Raw genomic sequence first — 18,161 nt, forward strand, 5'->3', positions numbered from 1 at the left:
AAATGTCCATTCTGTTTGGTCAGCTCTTCCAGCCATTGACAGGTATCACAGATCTGGACTGTCTGTAGCATTGTATGTTGAGTCTGGTTTCAAGTTACAATGGTCCAGAAAAGACCATTGTATGTTGAAACTATTGTATGTTGAGGCCATTGTAAGTTGAGAGATAACTGTATGTATATATATATATATATATATATATATATATATATATATACACACACACACACATTATATATATATATATATATATATATATATAGATGCATCCATATACACAAACACATACTGTATATATGCATACATTGTACATACTGTATATTTAGCAAATTATTTACATTCTGGAAATGGAAGAGACTATGTTTGCTGCATTAAACTCAATGGTCCCACCACAAAACATATTGTAAAAACTTGATGTGTATGGGGCCTAACAGGACCAAACTGTTTTATCAGTCTCACAGCTCCCCTTTAGGTCACAAATTTGGTGCATACTCGCTAGAACTCTTATTACACCAGGTTATAAAAGGCACTAAAGTAGTTTTGTCACCATGAAGACAATTTTGTCACATTCCTTATTCTCTATCCACAGGCTATTTTTGGCACTCCCACAGACAGCGAAAATATGCGCACTGACACTCTATTCAGACAGGAGTTTTAAAACATACACTTATCCCCTACCTATGTTAGCAACAGACTTTTAGAATAAATTCAAACACAGTGTTTGCTGCAGACTTGATGCTGTGTAACTAAATGATTGAGCACAGCATCAAATCCACAGAAAACATAGTATACATCTACCCTTATGGTAACTAGTAAAGAGAGAATTTTCAAATATATATATATATATATATATATATATATATATATATATATATACACACACACACACTGTATTTTCTGGCGTATAACACTACTTTTTAACCGTGGAAAATGTTCTCAAAAGTCGGGGGTCGTTTTATAGGGCGGGTGCTGCAGTCGGAAGGTACGCCCGGGCTATGGATAGAGAGAGAGCGGGGCACCCAGGGTATGGATAGAGAGAGAGCGGTGCTGTGTCCAGAAAAACGTGCATCTTTAAACCGTCCGGCCCACCATTGTATGTATCCTATTACCGTACCTCATGTTGTAATTTCTTAAAAATCCTCTATAAAAATTATTTAACCCTATTACCGTACCTCTTTCTCTGCCTCTCAGATCTCGCTCCTGAGGATTGCAGTGAAGCGGTGCGCATGTGGGAGATCTGCGGTGGCGCAGGTGTGAATATGCAAGATCTGAGAGGCGGCGTAGGTGCGCATGTGCAAAATCTGACAGGCTGCGCTGGTGTGCATTTGCGAGATCAGAGAGGCGGAGAAGGAGGTACATTAATGGGATACAAGGGTGGCGCATGTGCGAGATCTAAGAGGCAGAAAAGGAGTTACGGTAATAGGATACAAGGGCGGGCCAGACGGGTGAAAGAGGCATGTACCGCTTTGATAGTCTTTGGAGACAGGGACGTCTGGGCAGACAGGGAGAGCTGACCAATCCAAGCAGTCTTTGTATACAACAACCAGCCAATCACTGGTAAGGTACTGTACATTGTGGTAGAAGGGTAGTCTTATACGGTGAGTATATCCCAAACTCTATATTTTAACTGTAAAAGTTGGGGGTAGTCTTATACGCCGGAAAATACGGTGTACATATATATATATATATATATATATATATATATATATATACGGAATTTCACTGTTTCAGGTGAAGTATGCTATGCACAGCGTGGGAGGCCAAGGTGTGGAAGGAGAAAAACAAAGCACCAGAGACCCTCCATCTTAATGATCACTGAGGTCCTAGGGATCAGGACCACAACAGTCACAATGTGATGGCATATTCTAAAGACATTCTATCATTGTATAGGATGTGAATACCCCTTTTAAAAAGACCATGGGTGATATTTATAAAAAAAAACTGTCCAGAGGAAAAATTGCTGAGTTACCCATAGCAACCAATCAGCTCGCTTCTTTCATTTTTAACAAGGTCTGATTGGTTGCTATGGGCAACTCAGCAATTTTTCCTCTGGGCAGGTTTTGAGAAATCTCCCGCAATATTACAAAGTGTAAGGACTTACACCATTTAACAAGTTAAAATATTTCTAAAATCTTTAAAACGAAGTCATTATATTGTTTTCAATGTCAGATACACAGACAAGAAGATTACTACATGGCACCTGCCGTATCATGTACTATGCAAAGAAAACAATTAGAAGACGATAAAAAGCTGAAGATATGCAAAAAAAAATATGTGAAGATGTTTCTCAAAATCATATTATCGCTTATAGGAGAAACAAAGATATGCCAAATGATCTTTCTATAAGTTAACGTGCCTCATGATGTTCACAAATCTAACAGTCTTGTTGCCCCTACTTAGTATGTCATCACCTAAGACATCAATGTTATTGCTATTTATAGAGACATTTTATTATATCTGGCTCTTGGAAATTAGTTCTCCTACCAAAATAACAGCTCTTTAAAGCTGTTTGTACCTGTCAGGGGGCTAAGCAGAAAGCTTCTGAGTTCTTAGAAATGTAAGTACACATAGTTTTACTCACCGTGTAGAGTGAAGTGAACTAAATGCTTTTAATAAATAGCTGTTTATTGCTGCTTTTACCCATCATTTTTGTGCATTTTTTTAATTGAAACATGTCCAACAAGGCACCTAAGTGGCTAGAAAGCTTGCAATCTATATCTTCTTAGTTAGCCAATAAAGGTATCATATTTACTACACTAACCTCCTTTGATTTTTTTAAATGGTGCAGAGGCCTTTTCAAAAATTAAAGAAACAATCTGATTGGTTGCTAGGGGCAATTTTGGTTTGTGGCATTTCTTCCCTTTATGCTTGACTACAGGACTTGAAGAACACAAAAAAAAAAAAATTTCATATTAAAAACTAAAAAAAATTGACATGAAAAATATGTTGAATCCCTAAAGGCATCTTTTTGTCTGGTACAACAAAGCTCCCATTTGAGTCCTGTTAATGCTATTTTGAGTACCTTTTACACCTCAGATTAACCCCCTAACAACATAGGACGTAGTCCTGGTGCCCTGGTACTTAATGCACAAGGACGTGTGCTCGTGTCATGCGCGGCCGGTCCCGGCTGCTATCAGCAACCAAGGACCCGCCGGTAATAGCGCACATGAGCGGGGACTATTGAAGTGTAAAAAAAAAAATATGTAAAAGAAAATAAAATAATTATTTGAAAAAACCCTCCTCCAATAAAAAAGTAAATTGTCCGTTTTCCCTTTTTACCCCCCAAAAACTTTAAAAAAATAAACATATTTGGTATCGCCGCGTGCTTAACCTCTTTAGGACGCAGGGCGTATGGATATGCCCTGCATTCAGAGTCCTTAAGGACGCAGGGTGTATCCATACGCCCGTGGGAATTTCGGTCCCCACGGCTAGCCGGTTGGGGATCGGAGCCGGATGCCTGCTGAAATCGTTCAGCAGGCATCGCGGCATATCGCCCAGGGGGGTCATTATGCCCCCCCCCATGTCGGCAATGGCCGCAGATTGCTGGACACTTCAGTCCAGCGATCTGCGGCGATTCCGGGTCAATCGGGTCTCCAGTGACCCGGTGACCCGGAATTACTGGCTGATCGGGGCCGTCTCTGACGGCCCCGAACAGCCATAGCCAGCAGGGGTGAGGTGGCACTGGTGCCACCTCACGATCGCCCTGATTCGTCAGCCGGTTTATCGTCCGACCAATCAGGGCACCTGCTGCGGGTGTCACTCCCGCAACCCGCTCCGCCCCTCTTCCGAAGGACATGAGCGGGTGCGGGACGTGGACCCCGGCAGCTGGGGACCCCGATCCCCGGCATCCCTGTTGGGATCGGGGCCCCAGGAGCGATGGTGGCGAAGGACTGACCTGTGTCCCGGAGCAGCAGTAGGAGGTGGGTGACAGCCTCCTGCTGTTGCTTAGCAACAGCTTCCAGCATGCAAAAAGGGCATGCTGGGAGCTGTAGTTATGCAAAAGCAGGAGGCAGACCACCACAACTCCCAGCATTCCCTTATGGGCATGCTGGGACTTATAGTTTTGCAACAGCTGGAGGCACATTTTTTCTATGGAAAAGTGTACCTTCAGCTGTTGCATAACTACAACTCCCAGCATGCCCGTTGGCTGTTGGTGACTGCTGAGAGTTGTAGTTTTGCAACAGCTGAAGGCACACTGGTTGTGAAACACTGAGTTAGGTCACAAACTCAGTGATACATCACCAGTGTGCCTACAGCTGTTGCAAAACTAAAACTCTCAGCATGTACAGTCTGTCAGCGCATGCTGGGAGTTGTAGTTTTGCAACAGCTGGATGTCCCCCCCCCCCCCCTCCCCAATGTGAACGTACAGGGTACACTCACATGGGCGGAGGTTTACAGTAAGTATCCGGCTGCAAGTTTGAGATGCGGCAAATTTTCTGCCGCAGCTCAAACTGCCAGCGAGAAACTACTGTGAACCCCTGCCCGTGCGACTGTACCCTAAAAACACTACACAAACAAAAAAAAAAAAGTAAAAAACACTACATATACACATACCCCTACACAGCCCCCCTCCCCAATAAAAATGAAAAACGTCTGGTACGCCACTGTTTCCAAAACGGAGCCTCCAGCTGTTGCAAAACAACTACTCCCAGTATTACCAGACAGCCACTGACTGTCCAGGCATGCTGGGAGCTTTACAACAGCTGGAGGCACCCTGCTTGGGAATCACTGGCATAGAATACCCCTATGTCCACCCCTATGCAAGTCCCTAATTTAGGCCTCAAATGTGCATGGCTCTCTCACTTTGGGGCCCTGTCGTATTTCAAGGCAACAGTTTAAGGTCACATATGGGGTATCGCCATACTCGGGAGAAATTGTGTTACAAATTTTGGGGGATATTTTCTGCTTTTACCCTTTTTAAAAATGTAAAATTTTTTTTTTTTTTTACATATGCAAAAGTCGTGAAACACCTGTGGGGTATAAAGGTTCACTTAACCCCTTGTTACGTTCATCGAGGGGTCTAGTTTCCAAAATAGTATGCCATGTGTTTTTTTTTTTTTTGCTGTCCTGGCACTATAGGGGCTTTCTAAATTCGTCATGCCCTCAGAGCAAAATTTGCTTCCAAAAAGCCAAATGTGACTGACTACTCCTCTTCTGAGACCTGTAGTGCGCCAGCATAGCACTTTTCACCCCCATATGGGGTGTTTTCTGAATCAGAAGAAACTGGGCTTCAAATTTTGGGGGGTATTTTCTGCTATTACCCTTTTTAAAAATGTAATTATTTTTTTTTTTTTTTAGTTTTTAGTCTAGTTTCCAAAATAGTATGCCATGTGTTTTTGTTTTGCTGTTTTGACACCCTAGGGGCTTCCTAAAGGTGACATGCCCTCCAAGACCAATTTCAGAAAAATGCTCTCTCTAAAATCCCCTTGTCGCTCCTTCCCTTCTGAGCCCTCTAATGCGCCCGCCAAACTTTTTACATAGACATATGAGGTGTGTCCTTAGTCGACAGGAATTGGGCTACAAATATAAGTATAAATTTTCTCCTTTTACCACTTGCAAAAATTCAAAAATTGGGTCTACAAGAACATGCAAGTGTAAAAAATGAAGATCGTGAATTTTCTCCTTCACTTTGCTGCTATTCCTGTGAAACACCTAAAGGGTTAAAGCACTGATTGAATGTCATTTTGAATACTTTGAGGGGTGCAGTTTTTATAATGGGGTCATTATGGGGTATTTCTAATATGAAGACCCTTCAAATCCACTTCAAAACAATATTTTTTTGAATATCCATTTTCCTTACAAGCAGAGAGCTTCAAAGTTAGAAAAATGCAAAACTTTCATTTTTTTTCATCAAATTTTTGGATTTTTCACCAAGAAAGGATGCAAGTTACTATAAAATTTTACCACTATGTTAAAGTAGAATATGTCACGAAAAAACTATCTCGGAGTCAGAATGATAACTAAAAGCATTCCAGAGTTATTAATGTTTAAAGTGACAGTGGTCAGAATTGCAAAAAATGGCCGAGTCCTTAAGGTGAAAAAGGGCTAAGTCCTTAAGGGGTTAAAGGGGTTATCCAGGAAAAAACTTTTTTTTATATATCAACTGGCTCCAGAAAGTTAAACAGATTTGTAAATTATTTCTATTAAAACATCTTAATCCTTTCAGTACTTATGAGCTTCTTCTTTCTGTCTAAGTGCTCTCTGATGACACCTGTCTCGGGAACCACCCAGTTTAGAAGAGGTTTGCTATGGGGATTTGCTTCTAAACTGGGCGGTTCCAGAGACACGTGTCATCAGAGAACACTTCGACAGAAAATAACAACTCAATTTCAGAAGCTCATAAGTACTGAAAGGATTAAGATTTTTTAATAGAAGTAATTTACAATTCTGTTTAACTTTCTGGAGCCAGTTGATATATAAAAAATTTATAAATGTCAAATATAATGTTATTGATCTCATACAGTGAATGGAGTAAACGTAAAAAAAAAAAAAGTCCCAAATTGCTGCTTTTTTGTCACATAATATAAAAAAAAAATTTTTTAATTGTTTTAAAAGTTCAATATATGCAAATATATCAATAAAAAGTACAGATCACAGAGCAAAAAATGAGCCCTCAAACCGCCACTTATACAAAAAAATTAAAAAGTTATAGGTCGATAGAGGGATTTTAAATGCACAAATTTTGTTAAAAAGTTTGAGATTTTTTTTAAAGCGGTGCAATAATAAGTATGTAATCATAGGTATCATTTTATTCATATTAACCCACAGAATGTAACTGTCATTTTTACAGTAAGTTGTACAGTGTGAAAACGAAGCCTTCCATAATTTACAAAATTGTGTTTTCCCACATAAATAGTATTTTCTTAATTTCACCATACATTTTATGGTAAAATGAGTGACGTCATTACAAGAGGAGGACAAGAGTCATGATATTTAGGAGGAAGAAAAAACAAATACGCAAAAATAAAATTGGCTGCGCCCTTAAGGGGTTAAGGTACATGTCCCAAGGTTACCAATCTACTAAGACAGGGATGGAGAACCATTTTTTGTGCCAAGGGCCATTTGGAGATTTGTAAAAATACTTTCCGGGACTTACAATATTATCAACTTAAAATGAGCCTGCTATATTCCCTATTAGCGCAGGGTGCCAGGGAAACTAAACAAAGTAGTACAGACATTTCTCAGAGAAAGATGTCCCTAATTCTTGCAAAGTATGCTATGCTACTAGTAATTGTGTGACATATATAATTATTGTACAGATGTAGCCATGTCAACTTTAACCCCTTTAGCCCCATTTTGGCCTTAAGGATTTTAGTTTCTTCCTCCTCTCCTTTTAACCCCTTTACGCAAAATCAGGTACATGTACGTGGTTATTAGGGATGACTTCCCGCAATACCACATACATGTACCTGATGGAAATAAACTGTCACAGCGCGGCTGGGCGTCCCTGAAGCAGGCCAGGGACCAATCACAGTGGTCCCCAGCCGGTGATCGCTCCTATTGGTCCGTCAGTACAGATGGACCAATAGCAGGGATCTGGCAGGGGTCTCCTCCGCTGCTTCACACAGTGAAGCGATCGGAGGTGAGGAGGGCCCCGTCAGAGGAGGCCACCTGCAACACTAAGGATCGGAACTGCACTCCGATCCTGAGTTAACCCTGTAGACACTGCGGTCACTGTGACCGCAGCGTCTATTGGGTAACAGATGGAGGGAGCTCCCTCTATCACCAATTGGCTCTCTGCAAAGTGAAAGCAGAGGGCAGAGTCCTCACACAATTGCGTCAGAGAAAAAAAATGTTGTCAGTCAAAAAATCACTCATAGAAAAGGCCACTTACAAGCGTAATATTTTTTTACAAAAATTGTTTTTATGCTATAAATGAACTATAATATAAGCATAGAAATTTGGTATCGCCATTACTGTATCGACCTGCAGAGTGAAGTTAAAATGTCATTTATACCGCATGACGAACGACCTAAACAAAAATGTATAAAAAACAATCGTAGAATGGATTTTTTATGTATACCTCCTCATAAAAATGAAATAAAAAACACACATGTACCCCAGAATGGTACCAATGAAAGCATCAACTTGTCTTCCAAAAATATTTTTGCACCCCAAGGCCTCTGTGACTTTATATGATGCCAACAAAATATCCTAAACTAAATGGACGCCCCAAAATCCACACAGCAAACCTACATGTCTGAGGCCTGTGTGAAAGACACGTAGCGCATAAAGGCCACATATGGTATATTTCAAAATACAACAGAATTCAGGGAATACATCTTGAGTCGTATTTATTTGTCAACACCTTCTGTGTTAAAGAAAAAAAATGGATAAAAATTAAAAATCTGCAAAAAAATTAATTTTTTAATTCAGCCTTCACTTTACTTTCATTTCTATGAAACGCCTAAAGGGTAAATACACTTATTTCAAGGGGTTATGCAGGAAAAAAACTATATATATATATATATATATATATATATATATATATATATATATATATATATATATATATCTCAACTGGCTCCAGAAAGTTAAACAGATATGTAAATTACTTCTATTATTATTTTTTTATCCTTTCAGTACTTATGAGCTTCTGAAGAGGAGTTGTTCTTTTCTGTCTAAGTGCTCTCTGATGACAGGTGTCTTGGGAACCGCCCAGTTTAGAAGCAAATCCCCATAGCAAACCTCTTCTAAACTGGGCAGTTCCCGAGACAGGTGTCATCAGAGAAAAGAACAACTCAACTTCAGACGCTCATAAGTACTGAAAGGATTAAGATTTTTTAATATAAGTAATTTACAAATCTGTTTAACTTTCTGGCCCCAGTTGATAAATATAAAAAGTTTTTTTCCTGGATAGCCCCTTAAATAACATGCTGACTACTTTGAAGGGTGCAGTTTATAAAATGGGGTGATATATGGGGGTTTCTAACATAAAGGCCCCTGAATTCCACTTCAGAACTGAACTGGTCCCTGAAAAATCTGATTTTGAAATTTTCTTGAAAATTGCTGCTAAACTTATAAACCTTCTAACATTCTAAAACATTTAAAAGAATGTTTATCAAATGATGGGAACATAGAGTAGACATAATGTAGATGTGAATTAACCATTCATTTGGTGCGATATGACTATTTAAAATGTAAAGTCTAGAAAAATTGTAAATTTTTCTTTTTTTCGCAGAATTTCGGATTTTGTTTTTTTACAAAAACCGCTAAATATATCAGAATCGCTTTCATAAATAAAAGCGTTCCAAAGTTATTACCAAATAAGTAGACGCATGTCAGATTTTGAAAATTTGCCTTGGTCATTAAAGGGGTACTCCAGTGCTTAGACATCTTATCCCCTATCCAAAGGATAGGGGATAAGATGCCTGATCGCGGGAGTCCCGCCGCTGGGGACCACTGGGATCTTGCACGCGGCACCCCGTTTGTAATCAGTCCCCGGAGAGTGTGCGCTCCGGGACTGATTACCGGTGACTACAGGGCGGGCGGCGTGTGACGTCACGCCCCCTCCCGTAGGCTTGCATTGAGGGGCGGAGCCGGACATCACACGGGGGCGTGACGTCACACGCCGCCCGCCCTGTAGTCGCCGGTAATCAGTCCCGGAGCGACCACGCTCCGGGGACTGATTACAAACGGGGTGCCGCGTGCAAGATCAAGGGGGTCCCCAGCAGCTGGACTCCCGCGATCAGGCATCTTATCACCTATCCTTTGGATAGGAGATAAGATGTCTAAGCACCGGAGTACCCCTTTAAGGACAAAACAGGCTGTTGAGTAAAGGGGTTAAAATCCATGGGGGAGATTTATCAAAAGTTGTCCAGAGGAAAAGTTGCTGAGTTGCCCATAGCAACCAATAAGATTGCTTCTTCCATTTTTAAAAAGGCCTATGAAAAATGAAAGAAGTGATCTGATTGGTTGCTATGGGCAACTCAGCAACTTTTCCTCTGGACAGGTTTTGCTAAGTCTCCCCCATAACTCTTATTTTTCACCTACAGACCCATATGAGGGCTTGTTTTTTTGTGAAAACAATTGTGCTTAGTAATGACCTCTCTCATTTTACCTTAAAATGTATGGGGCAAATGAAAAAATATTATTTGTGTGCGGAAATGTAAAAGATAACTACAATTTCACTACCTTTGGGCGGTTTGGTTGATACATTATCTTTATTCTGTAGGTCAATGCAATTGAAACGATACCCACTGTATATAGTTTTTCTATTATTATACTATTTTAAAAAAGGCAAACACTTTTTTTTAACAAAATTGGTATGCATAAAATTGTCATTTTCTGACCCCTATAACTTTATTTTTCCGTATATGGGGCTACATATATGGTAACATTATATTTTAATAGTTTAGACATTTACGCACATGGTTTTACCAAATACATTTGTTTGTTTTTTTGAAAATGGGAAAATAAGGGGGATTAGATTTTTTTATTAGGGATTTTAATTTTTTATTTTACACTTTTAACCACTTAAGGACCTAGGGCGTATGGATACGCCATGACGTCCTGGTACTTAAGGACCCAGGGCGTATCCATACGCCAGGCGGGGACCGGACCGGGGTGACTGCTGATATCAATCAGCATGCACCCCGCGCAAATGCCCAGGGGGATCGTCAGAGGCGACGACCAATAGCAGATCGGGGGCGGGGGGGGTTAACTTTAGTTTTCCCCGTCCTGCCCACCCACAATAGGCGTGGCAGAACGGGGAAACGAAGGGGACCGAACGCCGACGTCCACTTACCCGTCCGGAGGCAGCGGCGACGGTGATCGGCGGGCGGAATGACGTGCGTCAGAAGAGGACGGCTCCCGGGATCCTACGGAAGCCGGTAAGTTGATCTGGAGGGCTACAGTCCGAGACTGTGGTCTCTAAACTCAAGCCCTCCAGATGTAGCAAAACTACAACTCCCAGCATGCCCAGACAGGTGTTTGGGCATGCTGGAATATGTAGTTTTGCAACAGCTGGAGGGCTGCAGTTTGAGACCACTATACAGAACTACAACACCTAGCATGCCCACATAGCTGTTTGCTGTCTGGGCATGCTGGGATTTGTAGTTTTGCAACATCTGGAGGTCCACAGTTTGGAGATCACTGTGCACTGGCCTAAAAACTGTAGCCCTACAGATGTTGCAAAACTGCAAAACCCAGCATGCCCAGACAGCAAACCGATGTCTCGGCATGCTGGGAGTTGTAGTTGGGTACCTCCAGCTGTTGCATAACTACATCTCCCAGCATGCCCTTCGGTGATTAGTATATGCTGAGAGTTGTAGTTTTAAACAGCTGGAGGCACACTGCATGGAAAATACTGAGATAGGTAACAGAACCTAACTGAAGGTTTTCCAACCAGTGTGCCTCCAGCTGTTGCAAAAGTACAACTCCCAGCATGCATGGTCTGTCAGTAATGCAGGGAGTTGTAGTTTTGAAACCGGGAGTTGTAGGTTTGCCCCCCCCCCCATGTGAACGTACAGGGTACATTCACAAGGACAGGTTTACAGTAAATTTCCTGCTTCAAGTTTGGGCTGCGGCAAATTTTTTGCCGCAGTGCAAACTCCTAGCGGGAAACTGACCGTAACCCAACAGTGTGAAAGTACCCTAAAAACACTACACTATACTACACTAACACATAATAAAGGGTAAAAAACAACACACATACACCCCTTACACTGTCCCCCCCCCAATAAAAATTAAAAAAGTCTTGTAAGGCAGTGTTTCCAAAACGGAGCCTCCAGCTGTTGCAAAACAACAACTCCCAGCATTTCTGGACAGCCACTGACTGTCCAGGCATGCTGGGAGTTTAGCAACAGCTGGAGGCACCCTGTTTGGGAATCACTGGCGTAGAATACCCCTATGTCCACCAATGTGCAATCCCTAATTTAGTCCTCAAATGTGTGTGGCGCTCTCTCACTTCGGAGCCCTGTCGTATTTCAAGGAAACAGTTTAGGGACACATATGGGGTATTTCCGTACTCGGGAGAAATTGCAATACAAATTTTGGGGGGCTTTTTCTCTTTTTACCCCTTATGAAGAGGAAAAGTTGGGGTCTACACCAGCCTGTTAGTGTAAAAGTGCTGCCCCATACTTTTTATTTTCACAAGCGGTAAAAGGAAAGAATGACCCCCAAAATTTGTAACGCAATTTCTCCTCAGTACGGAAATACCCCATATGTAAGCGTAAAATGCTCTGCGGATGCACAACAAGGCTCAGGAGTGAGAGCACACCATGTACATTTGAGGCCTAAATTGGTGATTTGCACAGGGGTGGCTGATTTTACAGTGGTTCTGACATAAACGCAAAAAAATAAATACCCACATGTGACCCCATTTTGGAAACTACACCCCTCACGGAACGTGACAAGGAGTATAGTGAGCCTTAACACTCCACAGGTGTTTGACAAATTTTCATTAAAGTTGGATGGGAAAATGAAAAAAACTTTTTTTTTTTCACTAAAATGCTGGTGTTACCCTACATTTTTCATTTTCACAAGGGAAAATAGGGGGAAAAAAGCCCCCCAAAATGTGTAAACCCATCTCTTTTGAGTAAGAACATACCCCATATGTGAATGTAAAGTGCTCTGCTGGCGAACTACAATGCTCAGAAGAGAAGGAGCGCCATTGGGATTTTGAAGAGAAAATTTGTCCGGAATTGAAGGCCACGTGTGTCTACAAAGCCCCCATAGAGCCAGAACAATGGACCCCGACACATGTGACCCCATTTTGGAAACTACACCCCTCATATAATGTAATAAGGGGTACAGTGAGAATTTACGCCTCACAGGTTTCTGACAGATTTTTGGAACAGTGGTCCGTGAAAAAGAAAAATTAAATTTTTCATTTGTACAGCACACTGTTCCAAAGATCTGTCAAATGCCAGTGGGGTGTAAATACTCACTGCACCCCTTATTAAATTCTGTGAGGGGTGTAGTTTCCAAAATGGGGTCACATGTGGGGGGATCCACTGTTCTGGCACCATGGGGGGCTTTGTAAATGCACATGGCCCCTGACTACCATTCCAAACGAATTCTCTTTCCAAAAGCTCAATGGCGCTCCTCCTCTTCTGAGCTTTGTAGTTCGCCAGCAGAGCACTCGACATCCACATATGGGGTATTTCCATACTCAGAAGAAATGGGGTTACAAATTTTGGGGGTCATTTTCTCCTATTACCCCTTGTAAAAATGTTAAATTTAGGGAAAAAACAGCATTTTAGTAAAAATTTTTTTTATTTTTTATTTACATATCCGACTTTAACAAAAAGTCCTCAAACACTTGTGGGTAGTTTAGGCTCACTGTACGCCTTGTTACGTTCCTTAAGGGGTGTAGTTTCCAAAATAGTATGCCATGTGGGTATTTTTTGCTGTTCTGGTACCACAGGGGCTTCCTAAATGCGACATGCCCCTAAAAAAACATTTCAGCAAAAGTTGCTTTCAAAAAGCCAAATGTGACTCCTCTTCTGAGCATTGTAGTTCACCAGCAGAGCATGTTACGTCCTAACATGGGGTATTTCCATATTCAGAAGAGATTGGGTTACAAATTTAGGGGGGGCATTTTCTCCCATTACCCTTTGTAAAAATGGTAAATTTGGTGAAAAAACTGCACTTTAGTGAAAAAATCTTTTTTTCCATTTACACATCTGATTTTAACGAAAAGTTGTCAAACCCTGTGGGGTGTTAAGGCTAACTAGACCTCTTGCTACGTGCCTTTAGGGGTGTAGTTTCCAAAGTGGTATGCCATGTGGGGTTTTCTGCTGTTCTGGCACCATAGGGGCTTTCTAAATGTGACATGCCCCCCAAAAACCATTTCAGAAAAATTCACTCTCCAAAATCCCATTGTTGCTCCTTCCCTTCTGAGCCCTCTACTGCGCCCGCCGAACACTTGACATACACATATGAGGTATTTCCTTATTCGAGAGAAATTGGGTTACAAATTTTGGGGGCTTTTTCTCCTATTATCACTTGTAAAAATTCAAAAACTGGGTCTACAAGAACATGCGAGTGTAAAAAATGAAGATTTGGAATTTTCTCCTTCACTTTGCTGCTATTCCTGTGAAACACCTAAAGGGTTAACACACGTTTTTATATTTGGGTCATTTGTGGGGTATTTCTAATATCAAGGCCCTTCAAATCCACTTCAAAACTGAACTGGTCCCTGAAAAATTCCGATTTTTAATATTTTGTGAAAAATTGGAAAATTGCTGAACTTTGAAGCCCTCTGATGTCTTCCTAAAGTAAAAACATGTAAACTTTATGATGCAGTCATAAAGTAGACATATTGTATATGTGATTCAATGTATAATGTATTGGAAATATCCATTTTCCTTATAAGCAGAGAGCTTCAAAGTTAAAAAAAAGCAAAATTTTAAATTTTTTCATCAAATTTTGGAATTTTTCACCAAGAAATGATACAAGTATCGTCAAAATTTTACCACTAACATTAAGTAGAATATGTCACGAAAAAACTATCTCGGAATCAGAATGAAAGGTAAAAGCATCCCAGAGTTATTAATGCTTGAAGCGACAGTGGTCAGATGTTCAAAAAATGGCCGGGTCCTTAAGGTATATTCTGGCTGGGTCCTTAAGGGGTTAAGTCCCCATAGGGGACTTTTAGATGCAATCATTAGATTTAATTTACTGTACAGTTCTATATCTATGGCATAGCATTAAACAGTAATATTGTGAAGCCACTGATATAGCCTGGCTAAGCCAGGCTACATCATTGAATCAGCGATTGGGCAGCAGGAGGCAGATAAGGAGACCCTCTTTCGCCATTTTGGCTCACAGAACCTCCACAAGCACATTGCGGGGGGGGGGTTCTGTGAGCTCCACTGAGCGGGCGGAATCTTCAACTTTCACTTAAGATGCCGTGATTGGCATTGATCACGGCTTCTAAAGGGTTAAATGCCAGGTAGCTTCGGGATCGCCTCTGCCCAGCATAAGCAGTGATAGTGAGGCTACATTCACTGCCGACATTCACTGCTCTGAAGCGAGCACAGCTCCTTTGCTTGCTTCAAATCCACATAAATGGGTTCTCCGCCTCTAGACATCTCTCCCCCCATGATCTCTCCTGCAGCACCATGTCATCTGCTGCACTGCGTGCCTGATGACGGGTGATACAGGGGCCGGAGCATGGTGACGTCACTGCCCCTCCCTCTCATGATGTCACACCCCACCCCCTCAATACAGGTCTATGGGAGTGAGCGTGACGGTCACCATGCCCCCTCCCATAGACTTGCATTGAGGGGGCGGACCATGACGTCACCATACTCCGGCCCCTGTATTGCCCATCATCAGTCACAGAGTGAACTTCACTCCATGCAGCAGATGACACAGGGTGCTGCAGGAGAGATTGCGAGGTTCCCAGCAGCAGGACCCCCGCGATCAGCCATCTTATCCCCTATGCTTTGGATAGGGGATAAGATGTCTAGGGGCGGAATACCCCTTTAAGGATTCAGAAAAATTCAGGACATAGAGGTATGCCCTTTGTACTTATGTACCAGGATGCATGGGAATACCTGTACGCCCCTTATCCTTAACAGGTTAATGTTGGCACAAGCTACATCTATATATTAATACTAGTGTAGCACGCTTTGCACGGCTTCCATTACCTGTACATTCCCTGTGCCCTTTCAACCCTTTGGTGCAGCAGAAACCTGAGAAATCAAATACCAGTCTTCCGTCTGCACCAGACGTGCACCCTGAGGTCAAAGAGCGCAATCCCAGCACAATTAAAGAAAGCCTGGATCCTCCAGCTCTAGATCCGTTTGGCCCCCCGAGTGTGCGCTTCTGGCCAAGGCAGGGTTCGCCAAGCAGTAAGTATGCCATGGATAGGAGAGATGTGAAGTCGGTTGTGAGGTGCCAAATATCAAAATGGCAGCCGCTTACTGTTTGTAGTATGTCTTGTACAAGATGGTCAGGACAAAGGAGAGGCGGTTTGATGATCAAGTCACGCTAAGGAAGGCACACGTGGAGGATGGAGGCAGGCTAAGGAGACATAGAGATCTTCCAGCAGGAGAGCAGGTTGAGATGGGTGGTTATTGCTCCAGTTCCTTGCCACCGATAACACTGCTGGCCGCAACCAGGACTGTGATGTGTGGATGGTGGATGTGCTGAGGGTTGTGACATGCCAACATGTGAGGAATGAGGAGCTCCTAGTAAGGGTATACTGCTCCCGCCACGGCTCCTAAGCGGGCCAGACCAAATGACTTTGGGGGCCAAGCTAAGATTCAGTGGTTAGAGAGGTGGTCTAAAGAGAATAATCTGATCTTGTACATGGTGTGGCGGCCCAGTACAGGAGTTGCACCCCTGTAACCTTGCTGTCCTGTCTGGCGGACTCTATTGCAGTGTCCCCTGAGTCCCCCCTTAATCTGTGTATCATAAATGGCTAACAAGTGCTTCATGTTATGTATGAGAACGCCTTTAAAGTACCTTTAAATGTTGTTACCAAGTCTTGTAACCAGGGAAGGTATCAGTGACCAGATGACTTGTGGGTGACCTATAGGACCCCTCCAAAGTCTCCCCCATATACACCTTGGGAGTTGCTAGCTAGTCAGTCTTAGCTGAGGAGAAGAACAGTCAAGACCTGAGAGTGTCTGGTGTCCTGAGGAGACCCAAGGCCTAGTCACGCAGCCACGCTTCCATCACCAAGTGCCCCACAGGTGAACGTCAAAGCCTAGTAAGCAACATAAGGGGTGAAGTCTAGTCAGTTCTAGTCAAATCTGTCTAAATTGAGCGTGGGTCTGCAGCATTCTGGCCAAGTCCACTACAAGTCTCTGAAGTCACTGGTCACCATCTTGGGCCTAACTGAGCTGTAAAGACTATTCCATCTGTCTGCCTCAGTTCAGTAACTTGGCATTGGAGTCATGAATTTCTCCATGACTAGCCCAGGATCCAGTGGTCATAACTCGGGTGGTGCAGAGGTTAACCACGCCCTTGCATCACAAATACAAGGGGTTAATGCCATCTGCCTCTAGGGTAATAACATCTGTCCTTCATCACACCCTCACCACAGTAGTAAAGGACAAATAAATGACCACTGATTCAAGGGAATAGAATCAGAAACATCTACAAATTATTAAAGGGCAGAAATCAGGTTAAGGAGGAGGCATATCATGCCTTTGGACTTGGGTAAATGGGTAAAAAATGGGTAAAACACGAATTATATAAGGTATATGTAAAGAATTGATCTATCATAGACTGTAATGTTTCAGAATGATCCTTTACCTTTCAGAAAAGTTGTGTTACCACAGCATGGAGAATTTAGGGGGAAGTTTACACCCACCTTATATCCTATATAAACAATTACTATGTGGAACAGTAGTGTGTGATTAAGGCATGGTGAAGGAAGTTCAGGAACAGGTTCTCTTCCACTTCTGGAAAGTTTTTAAATCCAGATTGTATTATCCTGCTGTTTATTCTTACATGTATTAACCCAACGTGCTATTACCCTTTCAATTACATAAACTGCAAATGTTTTTTCTCTGACTGTTATATTTGTCAATTATATTTATATTCTATTATTTATTTATTTTGTTTCATTATGCAAAATTCTACATTGGTTGGTTTCTCTCTGTCTCTCATGCCCATTTAAAAGAAATAGCTTGCACTAGACTTACACATGGGTTATATAAATTTCATTTAAATTATATTCTTCAAGGTGCAGTGACAGATGCTTATTAAATTAATAGTAAGACATTACATCTAGAGACATAACAGCACAGCGGGCTGACAATAGGAATATAAAGTGTTGTCGGATGAGTCCACATAAAGAGCAATAATGATATGTGCACCAAGGAAGAGTACATCAAGTTAGAACAGTAAAAAAACAATCACCAGAACTTGTTTATTGTCTAATTTCATACTGCTTGTCAACCTGTATAATTTTTCTCAAGCAGACTGGATATTTATTTGCTTTAATCATAAATTGCAAATAAAATTCTAATCAGTAATATCAAGTAGGTGAAAGTAAAAGGCATAAAAAATATAAAGCAATTGTCAAATATATCACCTTAGTTGAACTTACCTGGGTGCGTAAAATTTCACCTTTTGACAACTGCATATCACCAGTCAGCTCTTTCACTGTGACACCCAGTGGCTCTAGACGCTTGCTAAAGTAATTTGTCATCTCAGCTGCCAGGGCCTTCATAGGAGCTACATACACAATCTGTACAAAA

The 18,161-nt window shown here is 41.8% G+C and overlaps 1 protein-coding gene across 6 annotated transcripts in view; it reads right to left on the reverse strand.

Moving 5' to 3' along the window:
* Positions 1–18,161, reverse strand: part of ASCC3 (activating signal cointegrator 1 complex subunit 3) — a 764,501-nt gene that overhangs the window by 552,144 nt on the left and 194,196 nt on the right. For all 6 annotated transcript variants that reach the window (XM_056566195.1, XM_056566194.1, XM_056566190.1 and 3 more), the window contains one exon: positions 18,011–18,151. In XM_056566195.1, coding sequence (XP_056422170.1) covers positions 18,011–18,151 — 141 coding nt within the window. The remainder of the gene's footprint in view (positions 1–18,010; positions 18,152–18,161) is intronic.

This window comes from Hyla sarda, chromosome 3, assembly GCF_029499605.1.
Source record: "Hyla sarda isolate aHylSar1 chromosome 3, aHylSar1.hap1, whole genome shotgun sequence".
Taxonomy (NCBI): Eukaryota; Metazoa; Chordata; class Amphibia; order Anura; family Hylidae; genus Hyla; species Hyla sarda.